At 41.9% G+C, this 24,285-nt stretch overlaps 1 protein-coding gene across 6 annotated transcripts in view; it reads right to left on the bottom strand.

Annotated features, from left to right (window-relative positions):
* Positions 1-24,285, bottom strand: part of NFIA (nuclear factor I A) — a gene marked incomplete at its 3' end in the record, with an annotated part of 352,385 nt that overhangs the window by 15,190 nt on the left and 312,910 nt on the right. For 4 of the 6 annotated variants that reach the window (XM_081144016.1, XM_081144015.1, XM_081144019.1 and 1 more), the window contains one exon: positions 22,670-22,761. The exons of 1 other annotated variant lie outside the window; for it this stretch is intronic. In XM_081144016.1, coding sequence (XP_081000142.1) covers positions 22,670-22,761 — 92 coding nt within the window. Of the gene's footprint in view, positions 1-22,606; positions 22,762-24,285 lie in introns of those variants that run through there. One more of the 6 variants, XM_081144018.1, reaches the window with a different exon arrangement.

The following is a 24,285-nucleotide window of genomic DNA, read 5'->3' as shown; positions in this document are numbered from 1 at the left end:
AGGGTGTGTTAACGCTGCTATTCTGTCAGCTTAAAGAGTATTTTATGCTTGATCAACAGCTCTTTTTTATTGTGCTTTTCTTTCATTCATTCAAGACATCAAAGCGGGCACCACCAGTGTACCTGCCTTCTGGAGCCGCTGGTGAGGGGTTCTAATGAAGCAGGGCTCTGGGAGCCGGAGACCCCCGTGGACACGGCAGTTCAAAGGGAGTATTTCAACAATGATTACATTTTGTAAATCTTTTTATGAAAGAGACAGCTTATTTCCTGCTTTTTCATGAAAAAATAGATTCTATCCATTAAAGTGAGCCCGCGCCACGGAAGCTGCTTGAGATCTGAGGTGCAGCACGGAGATTAAGGGGACAGGGACCGATGAAATCGTCTACAGTCCTATCTGCTTGGCCACGATGGCACTGCCGGATTCCCCAGGTGCAGCCCAGACCGTGCACTGTGGCTCTGCTGTGGAAACACTGTGACCAGGGGTTTTCAAGGTTTGTTTTCCAGCTAGGGCCTTGTGTTTATTATTTGTTTTTTTTTCTAGTTTTTGATTCCACAAAGTCCAACCAAATATCGGAAGGTATCAGGTAACCTCTTTTATTGCACAAAAGGTAAGATGAAAGATTTTAGTTACAGATTCATTAAGTGCTGTATTTTAATGCCCTGAAATGGGACAACCCTTTTCCATATGGGAAATTAGCCATAAAAAAGCTGGCTCTGGTCTGAAGATATAATACAGGCTTTATTATTGGCCAATGTCTGCCCCAAAGGCAAAAATAAAGAAGGCAGCCTAGACCTTTGTAAGTTTTGATTTTCAACATTAAAATAATCTTTCTCCTAGTCTTCCTTCCTCCTTCCTTCCTTCCTTCCTTCCTTCCTTCCTTCCTTCCTTCCTTCCTTCCTTCCTTCCTTCCTTCTCTCTTCTTTCTCTTTCTTTTCTTTTTTGGCAGCTGGGAGAGTTGAGGGGAGTAGGGGAGGAAAAGAGTATGATTTCCTGGGGAGCTATGAAATGAAAAAAAAAAAAAGTATACTTTCTACACATCAGATTCCAATTTTAATTAAAAGCCTGTTGTCGAACAAGTACAAACAGTCACACTTGGGGCTGGCCCAACGGTGGCCCAGGGAGGTAACCTTTCTTGTCTAAAAAGAGAGGCGTGGGAGTGGAGGCTGAAGCTCAGCAAAGCGTGGCCACAGTATAATAATCATTCCACCGACGGCTTCCCTACTCCTGCTCTTCCCCCAGTGCTGCAAAGCTCTTTCCAAACATGACTCGGGTTCACAGCAAATCTATCATGCAGATTTAATGTTCAGATTGTACAGGTAGATGAAGTCAAGTAAGGGGAAAGATAATATTGAAGTGAAAAGCCCAGTTCTTTCAAAAATTCTCTCAGAGACATCCTGGAATGAAATGATAGATCTGGAACTTTGCCAGAAACGAATTCCCAAACTAACCTTTTCAGCCAAGGAGCCCTTTAGGTACTGGATGGCATCTGGCACCTCTGGACATCTCTGCCCCAGCTGGTGCCTCCTTGCAGGGCCCTGAACACAGGTCTTTGCCTTTTACCCTTTAACCCTCCTCTGTTCGCTGTCCCAGGTCCTTCCTCCCGCCCTTTCCAGTCCCATTTCCTGCCTTCTCCCACCCCTCAAGCCAGTCTCCCTCTCCACCTGTGTCTGAGCCCCCCACCCCCACAGAAATTAGGACAGACTCCTGCTCTCTCAAAGGCCACACAAACCAATAGTCCTTCCTCCTCCGTTCACCGGATTAAGAAACGAGGGGAAGAAGCACGCACTCAACTGCAACCATGAAGAGCAGCTTAGCAGCTGGACTCGAAGGTGCCTGTCCGGAGCCAAAGAAACGAGGCCTGGAGGCAAAATGTGGAGGAAGCTGTAGCATCTTACTTTTCAGATTCATGCAAGAAGAGAGAATATACAGTTGGACTAGACGCTCAACTCAGTCCTGGGCTGTGAGTCGGTGTGCCCTGGTTCAAATGTGGGCTTGGTCACTGGCAGGCTGGGGGACTTAGTTAGGCACCCCACAAGGCTGCTCTGATATGTGGCACAAAGGCCCCATTTCTGTGCTTTCACTACCTGTCTGGCAGATGTGACATTGGCAGGGGTAAAACCGTTCACATCCCTCACTGAGGTTACAGTGAGCTTGACCGTGGAACAAGTCAGAGGCCTCGATTCCAGCCTGTATCACTTCAGGAGTCCAACTGAACTTATCTTCAAAACAGGCCTCAGTATATCGGTTATTACAGCATTTGGGGGAGGAAATAAATATCAAAAGACAAAACTTTGAAATATTGGTGTAAAGCAGGGCAGCACTGATGTGATCTGGATATCATGGGACGGGGTTAGGGTCTGAACCCACTACCCTGGCTAAAAATGGAATGATTTCCCTGAGCCCTGTCAAAACTCTATGCGACATCCGCAAAGTACAAACCAGGGACCAGTGAACAATGCCCTCCTCCTTCTGAAAATGTGGCAGGATTTAGGGTTTTACGGCAATAAAACTCATCGTTGTTAAGACGTGACTTGCAAAACAAACCCACATGGGGGAGTTGGCAGTTTCAAATGACAGTGCTTTTTTTTTAATGCTGAAACAGCCAAAGCTTTTTATGTTTGGATTTATTTCCTTCTAAATTTGTAGATTAAATTTAAAACTAAGCAATACTCATTACTACAAACAATTAGATTCTTCCTGAGTATTTCCCAGGGAGGTAAGTGGGAAGCTGCCTGGTAGGGCTGGGTGGGGAGTTGTACCAAGGTGAAGACCCCATAGCATGAATAGACAATGAGAAGGGTCTGACCAATGATTCGGACATGTTCATAACATACGTGATCCGCAGAGCTACTTGGTTTCCCTGTCAGGAATCTACGCTTCTTGGACAGAGGTAATAGCAGCCCTAGCCAATGGGGCTCAGTTGGTTGGAGTGTCATTCCCACACACAGAAAGGCTGTGGGTTTGATTCCTGGTCAGAGCACATACCCAGGTTTCCGGTTTGATCCCCAGTCAAGGTATGTACAGAAGGCAACCAATCGATGTTCTCTCTCCTTGATGTTTCTCTGTCTCTCTCTCTTCCCTTCTCTCTAAAATCAATAAGCATATCCTCTGGTGAGGATTTTAAAAAGATGATGAAGAAGAATGTGTTTTATAAAATCAAGCATGCAAACAAAATCAGTTACTTATTTTCAGATAAATCCCACTTGGTAGTGCTCTCCCAGTAACTGAGACTTAGGAACAAACTCTAAACTCACACAGATCTAATTTGGAAGTTACACACCTCTCTCATATGTTTTAATGAAACCAATTACAGACTGGATGACTGTTAGGCGTTCATTGGCTCTTTAAATATCCCTTTCTCTTGTTAAGTCACCCTATGGATAGGAGATCCTGGTGTAAGATCAAATGAAATACATCAACTTTCATTCTGGTTCTGCAATCACAAGAATCTTGCAGATTGTCACCTTGTGCTATCCTAAAGGCGCTTCAGTTAAACACATACTTATTTAAAGGTTTTTCTCCCTTTTAAAGAAGTGAATTATCTGAGCTAAAATATGCCTTCCTGTTCTACCGCATCAGTCTTCCTGTGTTGTTCTCCAGGAACACGTTTACAAGTTCAAGTTGAGGTTTAAACTAAATAAAACACTCCTTAGGAGTTTATGACTGAGTCTCATTTACATGTGCTCCTTCTGAACTCTGCCGGCCTCAGTGTGCTAGTTTCCAAGGCTTGGTGAAGGAATGTTTTACAGTTGGAATCCGTGCTGCTTTCTCAGGCATTTCAGACTCAAAGGCTGGGCAGCACCAAGCTTTAGTTAGTATTAAACGTTCCCTCAGATATAAAGTCAAAGAAAGAGAGAAAGAAAGACAAAGCAGGGGCCAAGAGAACTGTATCTTCTTAATTTTCCCTATAAGGCTTGAAAGTCAACATTCCAGTTAAAAAGAGAGCAACAGATTCTAGATGTCTGTTCTAGAATCCCACAGCCGTGACTTCAAATTTCTTTGCAGTCGTTTTCAGCTCTTTGTGCAAATAGTCACTGCATATTAATTCTTTTCAAATATAAAAACTAGAGTTTGCTTACACTGTTTTTCTGCCTTGAAAATTCAGTTAAAAAGTGCTACGAGCTTGGCTGGCATAGCTCAGCAGTTGAGCATCGACCTAGGATCCAGGAGATCGAGGTTCAATTCCCTGTCAGGGCACATGCCTGGGTTGTGAGCTTGATCCCCAGTTGGGGGCGTCCAGGAGGCAGCTGATCAATGACTCTCTCATCACTGATGTTTCAACTCTCTCTCCCTCTCCCTTCCTCTCTCTGAAATCAATATATATACATTTTTTAAAAAGTGCTATGAAGATAAACTTTTCCAACTCAAAAGGGATCTCATATTTTGTTTATGAAAAAAACTTACAGGATTTTTGAGGTCAGAAAGATCTCAGGGATTTCCCAGCCACTAAAGGTACACTACAGAGGAAGAAATGGATATTTTGGGTTTAAGACCAGAAAGAACTGAAGTAGGGACCCAGTCTGGAGAGAGCTGATTTCCTGGTTAAGACTCAATCCCCTTGTTAAGCAAGGGTCCAGGAGTTGGGAGAAAGCAGGAATGGTCTTTGTGGACAGAGATGGAAAGAAATCTGGAGTAACAGTGCCATGGACTCTGCCACTCAGCTTCTCTGAGATTATCAAGCAAGAAAGTGGGCACAGCAGTGATAAACCGATGGTCCAACACTGAAGAGGTACTTTATAGCATCTCTACACTGGAGCACTTTCCTGGCCAATGAGCACACCTGGCCAAACTGCAGGTGTGCCGTCCCAGCACCCCAGCTGGAGCTGCTGCATCCCTGAGAAGCAGGTGTGGTGCGTCAGATCAACAATTCAAGAGTAAGGCCTGCTGTGGGGTCCAGAAAAGAAACTGCCCGCCTCCGGGTGGACGGACAGAGTCCATGTGAATTGTGCCTCTGACAGGACAGGATTGAGACCACCTTCCCAGCAGGGTTGTTTTGAGGATGAAATGAAATAATATATGAAAGTGTTTTATCTCATTACTAGACAGTACTGATGCTTTTAAAACTTTCATTTATTATTTTTAATTCTCACCTGAGAATATGTTTTTATAGATTTTTAGAGAGTGAGAGGAGAGAGAGAGAGAGAGAGAGAGAGAGAGAGAACATGGATGTGAGAGAGAAACTTTGATCAGTTGCCTCCTGTACCCATCCTGACTGAGGATGAAACCCACAACCTAGGTGTGTGCCCTGACTGGGAATCGAACCTGTAACCTTTTGGTGTATGGGACGACACTCCAACTAACTGAGCCACCAGCCAGGGCCTGTGCTTTTTTAAAAAAATTTTTTTTCTGACATGGGGAAGACAAAAACTTCATCTTGCTCACTATGGTCCCTTCTTGGCTTAGTGCAATAATGGGCAGTCATTTTTCTCGGATAAGTACAATCATGGCATGAGTATGCTGGCTATATACTCTTTTCTTTGAAGCCCTTGAACTTAGCCTAGCTCAAATGCTGAACACCACTCAGGTTTTTCTAAAACCAAATTAAATGTGAATATGCTTTCGAATACAACCCTTGGCTATGAAAACAGGAAGCTGCTTCTACCGGATAGGAACATGAATAAAAGTGGAATTCATTCAGATGATATTCTGTGGAAATGGATGGTAAAATTAGTTTCTTTTTAGGCAGCAGTTTACTTATGGTGATTGAGTGGAATCAGGGCTCACAAGTCTAAGAGTTTCTCGGCTTTTGGGGCAGGAATGATTGGCCAATTTACAGAAAGATGATAATTTGCATGTGAGATAGTCTCTGTGATACCATAGGTCACTCAACCCTCAATTACTGAGAATCATGTGTGTTTTCTTTTGTCTAGTTTTTATTTCTCTTCCTTCTTTTTCATAAATATCTGTTTCATTTTGACTGATTCCCCACTGTCTTCTGGACCTCTGCTGTTAAGGATTGCTAGAGGAAACAAACACAACAACCAATATTACTTTGTTGTTTTTAAAGCAACTCTGGCAAAATGGTGGATGGGAGAAATCTGAAACTCAAATGGTTTGCAAATTTTCTCAAGGGCTTAATTTATCCTTGTGGATCTTAATTGTTTTAAAGAATGAAAAACTTGATAGTTGACTTGATAGTTGACTTTATGTTCACTCTGGCTGGCAGCTCAGTGGTTAGAGCATAGGCCTGTAGACTAAGGGGTCATGGGTTCGATTCTGGTCAAAGGCACGTACCTGGGTTGCAGGCTCAGTCTCCACCCTGGTTGGGTGTGTGCAGGAGGCAACCAATCGATGTGTCTCTCTCACACTGATGTTCCCCCCCTTTCTATTCTCTCTAAAAAAAAAAAAAATCAATGGAAAAAATATCCTTAGGATTAAAAAAAAAGTTTTATATTCATTCATGTGTGGGCAGGTAAATGCAGATCTAATGTTATTTAATTTATGCTGAATCTCATGGTAAAACAGTAGCCTCATCCTTCTACAATTTTCTTTAAGAAACAGAGGGTACCAAATATGGAAACATGCTCTCTGGATGGAACTACACGGAAGGCACAGGATGAAGAAGGCGAGCTATTTCCTGGAAGCAAATCAGGCACTTGGAGGGGCTGCCTTCTCTCTCCCGCTCTGTTAGAGTTAGTTACTCAGTGCTTGCAGTCCCTCATTTTACTAAGAGCTCAATTCTGTATCTGGTTCTTATTCAAAGCAAGCATCCAGTAAAGGGTGCAAGGGAAAAATCCAGACTTGACAGCTGACCTCGAGGCTGAGGAGCATTAGTGAATCCCATAAGGAGTGTCATTCAGCAGTTCTTGGTTCACAAAGGTCGTTGTGATGCAAGGCCCAGGGGAAGAACCAAGCAAATACTCTTCCTGGAAGATGGTGGGGGAGGGGGGGAAGAAAAGGGAAGGGTGATGTTATTAGGAGGGTGGGGTGAAGGGAATCTGGTACATCTTTAGACTTTGACAAGAAAACATATTTGGGGAGAGGCCAACGGAGAGATACAGCATGGCCCTAGCTGAATGATAATGATGTGACAAATAGCACCATTCAGAGCTATCCAGATACCAGAGAGAACCACTGGCAGAGAGTAAAATCATTATAAGATGTGAAATTATACCTCTCACGGCTTCATTATCACTATATTTCATAATATTTGTCTAGAAAGGCACACAAAGCCTATCAGGTTAAATTAATCTTAATGATCAATTTTAGTTTTATTCTAATTAAACAATTTCAATTTAATTAATGCAAGCACAGAAATTAGTCAAAATTACAAATGTAAATGTTGAACTTTAAATCAAAGATCCTCCCTACTCCCTGACTCCTCTAGAAGTACTTTAAAGTGTTTGCCTGGCAACGTAGATGGGAAGTATAACCTCTGTCTGTGCGGTGGGGGAGAGAAGTGAGAAGAACTCGCAACCTAAAGCTACCTCGCAGCACACACAGAAGCCCAGGTTTAACAGGCCCCCCCTCCCCACAGCACGGCAGGCTGTGAAGATAAAATTTGCAAGGTGAACTTTTGAATGGCATGCTTTTGTTCCTCAGGATTCCAATGCACTTGGGTCAGCCTAACGGATATTAGGCTTATACAAAACACCTTTGTAAAACAGGAACCATGCGCCCCTTTCCTAAGCCACATGTCACACTTTCAGCCCCTTCCCTCCCTGGTGTCGTATCCCCAGCATCTCACTCCCCTTGCCTCTCAGGAGCTGTGCGGCCTCCAAGGTTGTTTCACCTACCTGGGCTTTGGCCCTTTTATTTGGAGGTGCTGCTTCATAAAAATGATACACATTTTATCTCAAAATGTTCTTAAATTCCCATCTGAAAAATGATGGGGTCTGAAGTGGACAATCTTTAAAGAAATGAACAGCTTGAGTATTTGGTATTTTTATAACTCTGAAAAATACTGCCATCTTAAAATAGATTTGAAAATGGTATGGGGTATATATGTCTGAGTCACCCTATAAAGAGACATTTAAATAACTGCCTTCTCTCTTAATAAAAATCCATAGTAGATGGAATCCAGAGTTCCAAAAATGGTGAGGAAGAAAAGGACCTGGCAAATGGATTTTTCCCCCTAAAAATATAAAAGTGTGTGTGTGTCAATGAAATGAAAAACAAAAGTAAAACTATAATAATGCATGTTTATTTTTTTTAATTTAAAAACTTGTATTGGTGAATGATACTTAATAACAGGTCTGCAGTGTCACAGATTCTTAGGAGAATATTATATGCAGTGTAAGCTTCTATATTATCACTCTTATCCATAAAACAGCCACAAATTCTTTTCCCACAAGAAGCCTTCATCCATGACTCTCCATCTTGACTTGTTCCCAATTGTATATGAGAATTATTTTATAGTAATCAATCCACTATCGCTGTTTGGGGACATTATAGGAGAACAACAGAGTAATTTAACAATATGGTTGATTAGTGTAATAATCATCATTAAATTTAGTAATGATAGTGAGATTCCCCTTACCTTGGCTAATGACCATGGATGAACCATTTCTTAACTGCCAGTGGTAGAAATGGCTTTTGAAATATTAACTTCTGCCCCATGGGAATGACACTTAGCCCATCACATTTAATTTCTGACCTTCACTGAACAGCATGATCCTAATCCCTTGATTTTATAATCTTAACTAGGAAACATTAAAATATGGATTGACTCCAGTTGGCAGAAATCTTTATGTTCTTTTCACTAAAAAAGCTATAAATCCAATGGTTGACCTTTTATTTCCAGGTCACAAGTGACACCCACTCACTTTTGTCCATTCACACAGGATTTATGTTAGGGTCTACAGGTATAAGCCATGAAAGTTGAACTTTAATGAAATGTCTTTCAAAGATGAGCACTTAACCAAAAATTTCCCACAAAAAAACTAGTGGATGGCCTTTTAAAAACAGCGTAATATCTGTAGGTTCATTGCTAGCCTCAACTAAACCTCTCTCTCATTTGTAGTAAGTTTCTTCTAATAGTATTATTTTTCCAAGTCTACAAATTAGGCTTGTTGGGAATGATACTAGTACCTTAGTTCCCAATCTAGATTTCTCAATGGGAGGATTTCTGAAATGTTCTCTTTGCCATCACCACAATTTATCTATCTCCAGCTAAAAAATGTTGTGCCCTTTTTCACAGAATCAATTGTATTGATGGGGGGCGTCCTGTGTTGTCAATCAGGGAAATGCGATTTGATGGGACCCCAAAGCGGTGAGATGAGGGACAGAATATCAAACCCACTCAGGCGCACACCATCTGAGTGAGATCAATGTTTCCCATAATACGCTTCCTGCCGTGCGGCACCCTAACTGTCACAATTAATAATGTAGAAGGAGCTGATTAACTTAAGTAAAGTGCTCTCTGCTGTGTAAACACATAAAGATCTATGAGGCTGAAAAGGGGGGCAGGAAAGAACAAAACGTCATTTTTATTTTTCATGTGGACACCTTCTCACTTTCCATTCTTCTCTTGTAACAATTACTGTACCAGCCACTCTGACAGAGTCAATAAATCGATCTGGGTCTTGGTGCAGCAGCAGACTGATCTGATACACCATTATCTGCTGTGGAGAGTGGGGGTGGGGGTGCACTCGGGGGGCAGAGGGCAAAGGGGAGAAGTCAGCAAAGGCAAGTCAGTGTTGCTCTAGACAGGTCATTCATTTTTTGCCTGGAGCTCCTCTAATAGAAGAGTGTAAGTGGCACGTATATGTGTGTGTGCACAAATGTGCGGCGTGGGCATGGGCGTGGGTGTGCTGGGAAGAGAGAGAACAAGAAGGCTTCAACTTGGCTAAAGGATGCAGCCTAAGTAATACCGTATGCACCACTTATTTTAAGTCCCTGCGGTATTTCAGTCACTCACACCAATCTGCAATTCAATGAGGATCACCACCCCATTAGAACTAATCATGTCAGCTGTGTATCTGACAAAACAAACATTCAGAAACTATGCTCCTAGGTTCCCAACTTGTTTTTGCACTGGGATTTTTTCTTCTCTCCCTCTTCCAGCATAGAGTTTTTAATATATTTTTTTAATATAAAATTATAACATACATAGAAACTCTCTGCATGCATTCCTCAGCATATTTTTCCTCACAACCAGAAACTGCAGCTGTTAGCTGAGCTTTAACTTGCTCCTTGGGAGTATGCTAAGTATGTTCTTAATAAATAAATATCATTCCACTAGCTAATGAGTGAATTAATGGCACAATTTATGGAAAATGGACGAGGGAGGATGTGGGGAGAGGAGATTCAGCTCAGGGGGAAAATTACCAGATCACCTCTGGGGTTCTTGCCATATAACATTTCTGCGTTTCTCCTGGCAATCACATGTTCACAGCCCTAAAGATGAATGAGATGCATCCTACCTTACCTCTGGTGCTTACAGAGTTCAGTTCTAAAGGTGAAAAGGAGCAGGACATGTCAGCTTTCCATAAGCCAGGGTAGGGTGTTGGGCTTTACATGCTAACCATGTTGAATTTTCATAAAACTCTAAGTGGAATGCAGAAATTAATTTATAATTTTATAACTGTGACATCTAAGGATCAGAAAGGCTAAAATTTTCCCCAAGGTCACTGTACTAGTCTGCTTGGGTTGTCAAAACAAATGCTATAAACTGGGTGGCTTAAACTACAAAAATTTATTTTCTCACAGTTCTGGAGGCCCAGGATCAAGGTTCCAGCTGATTTGGTACCTAAAGGTCCTCTTCCTAGCTTACAGAGGGCTGCTCTCTCCAAGTCCTCACAGGGCAGAGAGAGAGCCCAAGTTGTTTGGTGTCGCTGCTTATAAAGGCACCCATCCCATCCTGAGGGCCCACCCTCATCTAAACTGAATAACTTTCCAAAGGCCCCATTTCCAAATACCATCACACTGAGGCCTAGGGTTTCAACATATGGATTTGGCAGAGGTGATGGAAAGGACAGAATTCATCCCAGAGCAGTCATGAACTCAGATAAATCAAAATCAGGTCTGGCTGGCTCCAAGGCTTATGTTCTCTCTTCTGCATTATACCGCCCAGGAGAGGTAGATTTCTCACAACCATATATCTTAATGCTACTACTACCTGTGAACTCCTGTGCGTAATTATTAAACCAAGCTAGGTTACGGTTTCTTCACATACAGAGAGCTCGCTGTGCCTTCACCTGCTCCCCATTCCCACAGAATGAAGTCCAGTGCCATACACTGCATACAGTATATATCCATGATTAACCCTAACTTAGCCTCATTACTCAGCATCCTCTGTCATTTACTTGTCCTAACAGACAAACCAAACAGAGCAGAGTTCTCCAGACACACCGCTATTCCTCTGCATGTTCTGTTCTCCTCCCCTGGAATGGAATGTTCTACCTACCCAGTATGTTTGTCACCTTCAATACCAGCTCAGTGTGTCATCTCCTCTAGAAGTCTTCCATGACTCTTGCTTCTCTCCAGGATTATTTGTCTGCTCTCTGTACTACTTGTAGATTATACATCAATTTTTTCACTTATCTTACCTTACTATAATTTGTGTACTTTTCTCCCTAGGTGTTTGTAAGCAATGTATGGCAGGGATTGGATCACAGATATTGATAATCCCTCTTCTAGCCTAGTGTGGTGCCTGGCATACAGTAGGTACTCAGTAAATTCTGGTTTCTCTCCCCTCCCTCAGGTCAATCACATAGCTGATGAGTCAGGAGGATGAGCCAGGAATCCGGGTATTTTGACTCCTAGTCCAGTGCTCCTTTTCCTCTACCAAGATGCACAGGTCCCTACTATGGTCAATTCCCTTACTGGACTTTGTACTGTCCTCCCACCCCACCCCCCAAACATAAACGGCCTGGAATCCATGGAAGGAGGATTGCGAGTGAGAGGCAGAAGCTGTATGACATGAGGGCTGGCCTTAGATTTCCCTCATCTACTCAAGGCAGCACTGAAATGCAGCCCTGGGCACTTCCCACATGGTTAAGGCAGTGCTGTGGGGCCTGAGGGTACCCTATGCTGAGGACATTTGTGCCTGGGCTGTGGCTCCATTATCCCGACACATTCAGACTCTGGGGAGGTTGGGTGTGAGGGTGAGGAAAGCAGGGCCAGGACAGCCTGTCCTAACCCAGTGAACCCAGCGTCCCAGCTCTAACACAGGAATCTGGCTTATCACAAGCCCATGTGATTCATTAGTTAATGTGTAAAGCATTTGGAAAGTGAAAAGCCAATTAGAAGCGCTAAGTTATTTCATCTCTGTGGTAAAGGAAGCAATGTGAGGCCTGAGGAAAAATTCTCATGCAAATATTCTAGGGAGGCGTGTGTTGTGGAATGCAACTCAATGAATAGGCCTCATTGAAAGGCTATATCCCAAAAAGGAGGCCACTGATAAAAGAATGTGCCTTCATCCTTGATAAACAAATAGGAAGGTAAACAAGGGGGTGTGAGAAAAGTGGACAGGAAGAATCGTTGAGAACTCATGTGAGATCTTTGAAAATCTCACATTACACAATAGGCTCTGGCCTTGAAACTGTGTTCATGGAACCTTCAAGGTCTTAGACTCATTAGAAGGCCTGGGAAAGCTTGTGTCTGAAAGGGACCTCTCCTACCTAATGGGTCCTTGGTCAGAATGCAGACATATTTGGGAAAGCAAATTCCTCAGGCATGGGATTTTCACAGGCAGGGGCTTTATGGAGAGTGGGAACACCACCTGGACGGCCTTTTCTCCTGGAGTTCACATAGCAGGGCCAATCAACTCATTTTCCTGTTCTCTGAACTCTGTTGACTCAAGCTCAGCAATACCAGGCTCTTTTCTTTTGCAAAGGAAGCATCTGGATCCAAGTCATAAAAGAGAAACCCAGAACCGATTGCTGACTGTTTGATAAGCACCTGGGAGGGCACCCGGAGGGCACCATTTCACAGGGCCCTCCGCAGTTACAGAGCAGCATGCCCTCCATCTCAGCCTTTTCAGAGGCCTAGTTTATCAGGAGAACCTTGACCCAGGCCCATGGGAGCAGGTCTGCACAGAAAACTCCAGTACTTCTGCCCAAAGCCTGAACTCAAACAGGGCTGAAATGAGATGATCACTACAACACTCATATACACACAGCATATATGTCTCCTAGACACACAGGGAGCGAGTGTGGAGGAAAGGTTCTATAAGAGGACAAGCAGCAAGAGATAAAAGGCATCAAGTATAACAACAGGAGTTGAAAAGTGCATGGAACTGATTAGTGGATGGGAAAAAGGGAATATGGCAGATATGGTAAACAGCCTACCCACTATCTACCGCCCCTTCTTTCTTGGGGGCAGTTTTGTTTAGGAAGGACAATGTGAACAGTTTTAGGCAATGAGGCCTAAATAGAAATTTGCTAATGGGAAACAGGGAAGGAGCATGGCAGGGTCTTTGTTCTCTGATAGAAGAGGAATGATGGGGAATGATAATGGGTATGATGTCTGGAGCTGCAGCAGCCATCTGTCAATCAGAGGCACCAAGCATGTGGATGTTAAGGTTGGTAGAACAGAATGTTAGAAAGAGCATGGGCTCCTGCTGGCATTATGCAGCAGCTGAAATACTGCCAACAACTACTCACTGACAGATTTGTCATGTGAAAAAGTAACCCTGATTGGCTTAAGCCATACTTAATTGGGTTTTCCTCTGAAGGTAGATACTATTATTGCCTTCATTTCATAGATGAGGAAACAGAATTTTAAAGGTACCATGTCCAAGATCACTCAGATAAATGGCACAGCCAGGTTGTGAAAACAGGTCTTTCTACTCTCTAACTCATGCACAACATTTTCCTTGTTCCTCCAAAGAAATCAGATCATAAATAATAAGTAGATTTCCCTTAGTACCCTGAAACTTCTACTGATCAGAAGCATTACTATCAAGACCCATCTAAGGACTGGACATTCTGAAGGCAATTCTGCAGTTAATACTGGTTTTCTGACTTCATTTCAAGGCTATCATCAAACTCCTAATTCTTTTTAGCTCTCTACACCTATTCACAGCTTCTTTTTCAACCTTTCCCCCAACTTCATTTTCTGCCACACTTTTCCCACAATCCCAAGGGTCAATTTAATGGATACAAGATTTTTAGTGTTTTCCCTTCTTCCCCTATGAAATCTAAAATTTCCTGTGAAATCTCCCTTTTATCTTCCCCTTCTGCATTGCCAATGATCTCATTTTAACACAGTCATGGACCTCTTAATGACAGAGAGAAATAAGAAATGCATCATTAGGTGAATGTGTCATTGTGTGAACATTATAAAGTCCACTTACATAGATCTAGATGGTATAGCTAGCCTACAACACACCTAGGCTATATGGTACACCACCATTGTATATGCTGTCCATTGTTGGCTGCAACATCATCATTCAGCGCATGACTGCACTGGAAAAGCCAGCAAGAAGGAACCAATATTTATCAAGTGCTTATTGTGTGCCAGATCCCTGGTAGGCAACTTAATTCTTTCAACAATCATCAATTTGCTTCAACTAAGAAGCTTCTCCAAATCTTTTTGAAGGCAAAAAACAAACAAAAAGGCTAAAACCCAACTAAAATGTAGTTAAAGATGACAGGGTTACCGAAGTATAAGAACTGAGAGAAAAGAACTGATGCTCTAACTTTGTCCAGAAGTTTGGGCTGAGGGTGTCTAAAATGTGCTGCCAAATTAAAACGCAAAAGACAAAGGTCTGTTTATTGAAAAATTTATTTTAAGAGTGTCTCATAGCCTGTCAATGAGTCAGTTGCCAAGTGTATGTGAAAAGAATGTGTTGAGAAATTATAGGTTGGTGTGGGAGCTGGGGAGCTGGGAGGACTCACTGCTGCCCACAGTAGTTCAGAGGGAGGGGAAGCAGATTGCGTGAGTAACTCATCTCAGCGAGGTGTTGCTTACTACTCAACACTGACAATTGGAGCTGAGAACACAAAGAAAAAATGACCAGGCCTTGCCTTTCCCTTCAGATTCTGGAGGATACATTCACTTGCTGCCAATCCTTACCACCCTCAGAGATATCGTTTCCCTTTGGGAAGTCTCTTCTTCCTTGGGGCACAGTTTAGCTTAAGGGGAGAAATGGTGTGTGGGGAAGAACAGACATGCCCAATTTAACTAGGTTTGTGGGGTACCTTCAGGGCAGACGCTCCATGGAGGAATCCATGAGGTTATGATCTTGCAGTGTGTAGGGGGACGGACCTAATTTGCTAGATGACTGCTGTAGGTCTAGCATTTCGCAGGCAGGCTCTGCCCATGTCCATACAGCAGCACACAGGACACGCTGAAAGGCTCACCCAGGTCCTTTCCTGACAGGGTACATGGAAGGTAGTGTGGGCTTTGGAAGCAGAAGCGTCTTTGTGTCCTGGCTCTACTGATCCCTGGCTATGTGGTTCTGGGGAAGTCACTTCCTTCTTTAAACCTCAGTGTTTTAATCTGCATAATGGGGAAAATAATAATAATGACTCTTCCTATTTGAAAGGGTTGTTCTTAAGGTGAAATGAGAAAATACTTTGTAATCCAGGAAAATACTATTTAAATTAGTTTAGTCATCAACCAAACAATAACTATTATTTAAGAAGTGTTTAACAGGTGTCAATCATTTCCTTTCTTTATACTAACAAAGTTTAGGAACAAAACAACAATAGGAGATACATTATTTTTAATCACCACTTTATAGTTAATAAACCAGGCCATAGAAAAACTGAATTACCAAACACACATACACACACAAAACAAACAAACAAAAAGAAACATACTACTTCTATGTGCTAGAATAAAGCTCCAACCAAGATCTGAAAGAGAAAAAAAAGCCCACAATCTCAGCTGCTCTGCTATCTGGTCTCTGGGCAGAGACTAGCTGTTCTCACAGATGTAGACTAACATCATTAGTAAAGGTCTTTTTCCCAGGCAGGATGAGAGAATGAGCTCAGTCTTGATTTTACAGATGCATGAACTAATAGGAAACTGGGGCAGGTCTTCAGAAGAACCAAGGGCAGCATCAGTCCTATCCCACGGGACCCAATTTCTAGGCTTTGGATTCCTTGATGTAAAAGAATGAGTGAATCACAGACCATCTTAAAGAGAAAATGGTCAGTAACCTTTTACTATTAGCAATTAAGGATGCAGACAATATTTGAGAAAGAGAAGCTTCAGAGACAGGCTGGTTCAAATCCCGGCTACCTCATTTACCTCGGGACAAGTGCACTCTTCTGAAACTTTATTCTCCTCATCCGTAAGTTAGGGATACAAGCGCCAACCTGGAGGGCTCTGAGTCATAGAATCTGGCACCATGGGTGCTTAACACAGACTACTGAATTGACCAATTCACATTTTTCAAAGTCAGGAGTAAATGGAATTTTCTCTGCCATTCCTCTCCAGTCTTGGGAGTTTGCAGCTGTGCAGGCTTGGAACTAAAATACTCAAGCCCAGGTCTAACTAGAAGGGGCAGGATACTTTTTCTCCCCCTCTATGGAAATCTGAGTTTCTTGCCTTTGCAACCTTCCAGCTGCTCCTTGAACCTCTGTGTGGTACTGAACGTCCTACAGGCAGGCAGCTCAGGCCAGGGTGGGGAGGAGGCAGGGAATGGCTTCAGCTAACTCAAGTGCAATCTCAAGTGGGCTTATTCAGTGCCCTGGGTGAGGGTATCTCACAAGGAGGGAGTGTTTCTTGGAAATGAGCAGTGAGGGAGCTACTGGCTGATACACCAGCAGCAGGGAAGGGTTCTAATTTATCTGCTTCGTCCAGAGAAGACGGAACTCAACACGTCTCTCTTCTTAGGATGAGCTAAAGCCTTACTACCAGCTCATGGACAAATGGGGCAAAAGTGAAAAGTAGAGGGTGGGGGGAAGGTAAAATTTATAAGAACCAGGACCACATCATTAGACCAAAGTTAGACAGGGACAGAAAAACGATCTAGCCTTTTCTGCCCCCTCACTCTCTGCAAAGTTCTTCTACCCAACTCTCATCACTGTAACTGATATCACGCTCATTACTACTGTCATCCTCATTATTGCTGTTTCTCTGGATCTGTTTCCTCTACTAGACTTTGAATAACTGGAGGAGAACTATTCTTCCCTGCACTGGGCGGGTAATGGGAATACAGTGAAGAATGATGGGCGAGTGAAGAGAGGAACTCAGGAAGAGTTTTGTAGATTGCCCACGTCTTGGTCTCTCAGGCAGAGCTTCAGGAATACGACATACAGTATGGCAACACATCAAAATGTCTCCCTATGCGCCACCTCCCCGTGGTCCTTGTGCACTCCAACCAAAGGCAGAGAGGGGTGCCACGCCCATTGTGAGCTATGCGGGGACCTCTCCGGGTCAGCTGGTTTGCTGCACAGTGAAGTGTGTGGCTTGTGCATACGTTTGTAAATTTCACGAGGCAAAGGCAGTCACACTGCCTGCAAGTCAGGCAGCTAAATGATTTATTAAGCAAAGGTTACAGCACCTGTGCCTTTTTGTCAACAAATCAGGCCCATGCCATGGCAAGCGATTCTTCTAATAACCCAAATGGTAATTTGGTTTTAAATAGCACTTCAGATACCACAATTCTGTTGATGCAGAACAGTGATAGATTTGGGTGGCAGGGAAGAAATGCCTGTTTTTAATATTGTTTGCACTCATTTTTCATTTTAAAGAATTAGTCCTCATTGAAGTTCTGCAGGTTAAGCATTTTATTTGAACATTCTGATTAAACTAGAACCTGAATCAAAATGAGTTCTTTGCTCAGTCCTTCTGTGTGGGAATTGGTATTTCTATTTATTACCTGATGATGAAATATTAACATTTTTTTCTCTAAATAAATGCTTCCTCTTAATGGCTCTTGTTTTCAGGGATCAGATTAAATTATGAGATGCAATTGAAATGGCCATTGGCTTTCTGCTGTCTGAGATGATGGCATGTTCTTTATGATATCCTTCAGTGGGCATGCAGGGAACGAGAATAGTGTCCAGAGTAAGGTAAATACTCTGTGCCCCAAAGACTTTCTATGTGTTATTACCAACTGTCATGGGACAATACTGAAAATTGAGATTTGGGGTGGGACGAGTGGTCATGGTCTCTCAGACTTGATGGATGTTCTCAAGGCTGTGGGGAGGTGGTCCCCCCATGTTAATGATGAGATTCCGAGTGGAGGAGGAGGGAAGTAAGAGACAAATAATGATAGCAGCCGAGGGAGCAGACGAGTGAGGCGGACTCACGGGGCAAATAACTTGGCAGGGATATTCGAACAGAGCCGAATGCTGCGGTGAGATACACTATGCAATTGGAAGGCATTTTGAAGGAAAACCACCTCAAGGCAAGGCTAGAGAGAAGGCAATTCTGTCTCCGTGAAGGGAGGAATTCTCTAGAGGAAAAAAATAGACTGGAAGGGAAGGAGGAGGAAAAATGGCTTTCAATTATCCATGTTATCTTTCCCTACCAATCATTACAGATGATGAATAGGTGCAATAAAAGCCAATATTCAATTCTTTCCAATTTACATGGAAAGAAGGCCATAATATATTGTTAAGGGGAAGAAACAGCAGGTTACCAAACAGTGTATATTATATGATCTCATTTTTGCAATATATTTGTATGCATAGAAACAGTCTGGATGAATTTATACAGAAATGTTAACAGTAGGACTACAAGTGATTTTTATTATTTTTCCCATCTGTATTTCCCCACAATTAACATGTATCATGACTGTAATAAGGAAAAGTCATTATTTTAAAACTTCCTTATGAATCATTTCAGATTCAGCCAATAAATGCTGACTACCCACTATGTGCCGGGCATGAGAATTAGTCCTCTCAGAGAGGTCAGCACACAATTACAGTGGATTTTGTTGATAAACAGTTCACTTTTCTAGGCTGTTTTACAGAACTTGAGACTCTTAAGTAGTGAAAGGGCTCTTGGAGTTTATTTAATGATTGTATTTTAAAATTTTACCATCTTAACCATTTTTAAGTGTACAGTTCTGTGGTATTCAGTACATTTGCAATGTCATGCAACCATCACCACCATCCATCTCTGGAATTCTTTCATCTTGCAAAACTGAAATTTTGTGCCATTAAACAATAATTCTCCATTTGGCCCTCCCCCTCGGCCCTGGCAACCACTATTTTACTTTCTGTCTCTATGAATTTGACTTTGGGTACCTCAAATAAATGGAATCATACAGTATTTGTCCTTTTGTGACTGGGTTTATGTCACTTAGCATAATGTCTTCAAGGCTCATCCATGTTGTAGCATACTGAAGAATTTCCTTCCTTTTATTTTATTTTTATTTTTTAAAAATATATCTTTATTGATTTCAGAGAGAGGAAAGGAGAGGGAGAGAGAGAGATAGAAACATCAATGATGAGAGAGTCATTGATCAGCTGCAGCCCGCCACCCGGGCATGTGCCCTGACCGGGAATCGAACCCTGATTGCCTGGATCCTAGGTCGACGCTTAACCGCTAAGCCACGCCCGGCCAGGCTCCTTCCTTTTAAAGGCTGAATAATATGCATTATACCATATTAAAATAATAGGTACACAATAAAATGTATATACCACACCTTATCCATTTATCTGTCAATGGACAGTTGGGTTGCTTCCACCTTTTGGCTGTTGTAAATAATGCTGCTAAGAACATGGTATACAAATATCTCTTTGAGATCTTGCTTTCAATTATTTTGGGTATATATAGTAATGATTAGATTTTAATACAATCTCAGATTTAAAAGCAGGAAATATGCCAGAAGTATTCCTGAGAATTGAGCGTCAGTCTCTGAATATCTGCAGGGCAAGGTGCTCACCAGCTCTCGAGGCAGTCCAGTTCCAGTGGTTAGGGAGCATAGGCCCTGGAGTTAGACAGAACTGGGTACAAGTTCTTGCTCCACTCCTCACCACTGTATGACTTGGGAAAATCAACAATCTCTTTAGGACTCAGTGTCTACCTCTATAGAGTACAGACAATTATATCTACCCTTTTGGGTGGCTATAAAGGTTGGATAATTTACCTAACATACTTAGTACATAAAAATGAATAGAGGCTATATGTAATAAAATTTTTTTTTAAAGAAATGTCTCATAATAAACTGATAGCTGCCTAATTAAAATGTCTGCGTTAACTGAAGTTCTATCCACTAGAAAAAGCAGATACCAAATTTAATCTGCCTTCTGTAGGTGGATGCTTCAGAGTTTGGAAAGATCTTTGGGAACTGGTCTTTGGGAGGAAGGAAGGCCATTCTATTTTAATTTGTTTATGGATTTATGTGCAGGATATCTCTTCTGCATTTATAAAGCTTAAGTATCTGCTTAGGTGACTTCACTTTTTACTTCTTCAAAGAAAGAAAACAAAATTTTGTTTCCCCAGAAAACTTTTCCTGTAATTCAATTAATACAAATTTCATGCCTTATTAATAAAAGGGTCAACACAGAAAAAATATAAGGTTGCCTAGAAAATTACTAATCTGGAGGCCATGTTCAAATCATATCTTAAAAAATTCTTGTAAAAAATCCCTTTTCTGAAAGAATGTCTTCTCAAAAAGGAGCTTTTAAAAAAAGCATATCATTATTTTTATTATCTATACTATATGTGTCTAACACTTTAAATGGTTCCAGAACATAGTTCCTTTTTTTAAGAGTTAATACATACATCATAAAATTAAAATATTTAGAGTGCATAAATTTTTACCTTAGGATATATGTATCTAGATATGTTATATATTTCTATGTATCTATATATCTATATATATTTACCTATATATAAATATTTTTTGGAGGGGAAAATGACAACTCCATCAGCAATTTCTCATAAGACAATGGGGATGGCATTCTTCAAGCCAAACATGGCAAGTGTCACTATGATAAAAAACACTTAAGCTGCTGCCCCTATGATGCCAAATATTTAACGGAATCAAGAAATTCAGTTCCAGATGCCAATATTGGGTCTACATGACATCATTCACCCAGATGCGTGAAAAATCTGGATTCTTAAGCATTGAATTTTTGTGGTCAACACCATGAAGACCCGGTTTGTGGGTTAGATAAGGCATCTATGAAACAAAGCCATGTTGGAATATAACACATTTGGATGATAGACAAACACATTGAATAGAACACAGTACAATTTCAGTGCTGGGAATCACAGCTTACATTAAAACATACTATGTAGAATACAAACAGGACATTTCCAAACTGCATTTCTGAGGTTTTTGATGAAGTAACCTGAGCACACTGGGGGTTTGAGAAAGAAACCATCCATTGTTAGAGCCACTGTCCCCAGTTCTCCCCTCCCATTGAACTTGAAAATGTGTGCCCAAAGTACAAAATGAAACGTTTTTCTATTTTAATGTATTTGAGTTAATTATCCAAATTCCCCAGTTAAGTATTTGAAGGTATGGGAAAGTAAGCAATAAACTTGAACAGTTTTATGGGAGGGACTGAATAGGGGATGTTAATCCCAGATGCCATGTACCGGCCTGTTTCGGAAGAAACAGCAGAAGTGGGAAATTCAAGAGTTAACTTCCTCCCTCCCCTTCGCACTCCCCCTCTTCCCCCTCTCCTCCCAGCTGCCTCCTCTGAGGCTGTACTTTCTGTGACCCTGCTTCAGTGTAAGGAAGGTTTCAGATGCAATGCAGTTTAACCCATGCTGTCGACACAGCAATAAACTAAAACCCTTTATAGAGAGAGCACATGAACCCAGAAAGGCAAATCTAGCCCATTCACAAGCACCTGGTCATAGTCTTGCAAACAAAGATGAGCAGTTATAAATCTGGCATCTGGAGATTACACACCCAGACATATATATGCACAAAACAGATTGGAGACATTTTTTTCAACCACCATGCTGAGGACCTCACGGAGAAAATATTTTCTTTATGTCAATTACGATAATATATGGTCACATTCTAATTAGGAAATCAGAGAGGAGTTTCTTTCAAACCTTGAATCTAATTCTATTTCACAAATCTCTAAATATCTCTACATCCACTACCTTTGGACTATAAAAATCTTCAATTGTTTCTCAACTAGCAGCCATTTCAAAACTTTAAAAGATTTCTTCTCCTTGACCTATGTTAGCACAAAACACAACAATCTATGGAAAAACAAGCTCTAGATGTCCTGGCATACTCTTTTCTCAATCACCTACTTGAAAATACAACATTATACCCACCTCCATACCCTCCCACTGCACTGCACCTTGCTCCGCAGTACCAGTGTAGCCAGTAGCAAACATCTCTGGTTATTTCTGTACCCACATGAGCAACTTAATAGGGCTCACAACCTCTTTCTTTTAGAAAGTTTGCCAGGTTCCTGAGGACCTCATAATGAATACAGAAGAGTGGCTGGTTCCCCCATTCCCAGCATGCTCTCTGATGTCACTGGCAGCCAGATTTGGTAGGGAACTACTGTCTCCTTGCATGTAGAGAGACCCAGAATCCTAGTAGAGGAGACACACTAGCTAGCACTGGGAAATCTTTCTTGCCATAGCAAAAGTGGTTCTGGCCTAGAAGCCCTCCTCTTCTGCCCCCTCAATATAAGAAGCAAAAATTGCAGGCAACGTTTTCCATGATTTCTGAGAACACATGGAAATGTGGCTGAAGGACCGGGACTGAGGAAGTCGGGAGGAAAGGGGACCGAACAGGGGCTGGGAAATGCAGCCTGTCATGCCGAAAGACAAGTTACAATGCACCTAATGAATAAAACAAGCTGCACCACATACAGAAAAGATGAGAGCGGCCCACCTGTGTCTGTTGAGGGATATTTACAAAGCTTGGATCCCGTGGTCCAACACTGACGAATCGGTTTGCGGGGGAGGTGCTGGGTGTCGAGTAGGCTGTGAAGGGAAGGGACACATGCGTTCAGGAAGCAGCACGAGATTGCACACACAAACAACACCAAAACACACAGTCTCCGAGCCTACGCAGCTCATTAACAAGGAAATGTGCAAACACTGTAGCTAGCAAAGGGATCTGGCTAGCAAGGGCATTTTAGACAGTCAAAAAGGGAAGGGGCATTGGCTTCCAAAGACTGTTGGAATAAAACAATGTCAAACTGGTGCTCACGTGAGCTCTTTTCTCCTTCCGTCATACAAATTAGAACATGCAGGACATTTGCAAAGTATACTTTCTGAGTTTAAACACGAGCTCTGAGGTCAGAAAGAGATATCCAAGTTTGTAGAGCACAGGGAGAAGAAATTAGGTAGAAAGGGGAGGGGAGCAGTTCATTTTACAACCTTGCTTTTCACACTATTACATTCCAAAACAATCATGAAATGTTCCTGTGCCTCCATAGCTAAATACTGAAGAGGAGTCTTTACAGAAGGGATTAATGGGTTCTCTAGAAAGGAGGTGGGAAACCATTTAGAACAAGCTGTTTTATAAGCCCAGGACAGAGTCTAGAATCTTTATGCTGTATAAAATGTGTTAAAATATTAACATTTGTAGTCTTCCTATCCTAGAACCCTTCTGTTTTGGCATAGACTTTAAGATGTCACACTGGAACCTCAGATCCCACACTTCAGTTTACTATCATTTTCACAGTACCTGAAAATTTTGTTGTTGGTTTTTATATTTATATTTAAGAACTTCACTCTACTTTAGTGCGGAAGAAATTCAGTGGCTTTGGTGTTTCATTGGCTCATAAATCCAAGTGTACATTTATTTTCCAGTGTCCTACTATTTCCTTCTTTACCACAAACTCCAAGGGTTTATTCACACTCTTTTTTTGCACTAGAATTTTTACATAGACCATTGCTTAATTTCAAATTTCTTAACAATACTTGTAAAAGGCCTAAGTTTTTGGGACTAACTCTAGACACACATCATCTAAAACTTGAAAAGGATCTGCAATTTTAAAAACACACATAACTGAGGGACTAATACCAAACTCCTTTCCCAGACTTGTTTTTCCTTATTGATATCATCTGCTTCTCTTACTTTGATTTTCCGTTTTACTGAAAACTGTACAGGCTTCTCGTTTCCCTTGTTAAACACATCTAGAGAAAACATTCCCACCAATCTGGCCCATGTCCTGTTGGTCACCTCTGGGAAGAGCTCAGTCGCCCACTCAGATCTGTGACGGTCATGTGATGTGGCTGTCAAACCAGCACTGAACAGAGGACGAACATGAGGGCCCTTCAACGTCTGTCAATCAGCAAATTTCTGTTTGTAGAGTGTGTGTTAGCAGGAGTTGTCCAGTATAGCTCTATATCAAATGACCTAAATGTATCATGTTCTGTACTGTCTAGTGACATGAATCTACTGGTTTCCTCCCTGGCTCATCCTATGTCAGACTGACTTGAACAGATTTAGGAAATACGTCTGCATTTTGCCCTTCTGTAAGCACCTCTCGCTTAATG

This window comes from Miniopterus schreibersii, assembly GCF_964146895.1.
Source record: "Miniopterus schreibersii genome assembly, chromosome: 8".
NCBI classification, from domain to species: Eukaryota; Metazoa; Chordata; class Mammalia; order Chiroptera; family Miniopteridae; genus Miniopterus; species Miniopterus schreibersii.
The sequence above is the reverse complement of the archived record's forward strand: the minus strand, read 5'-3'. Positions and strand labels throughout refer to the sequence as shown.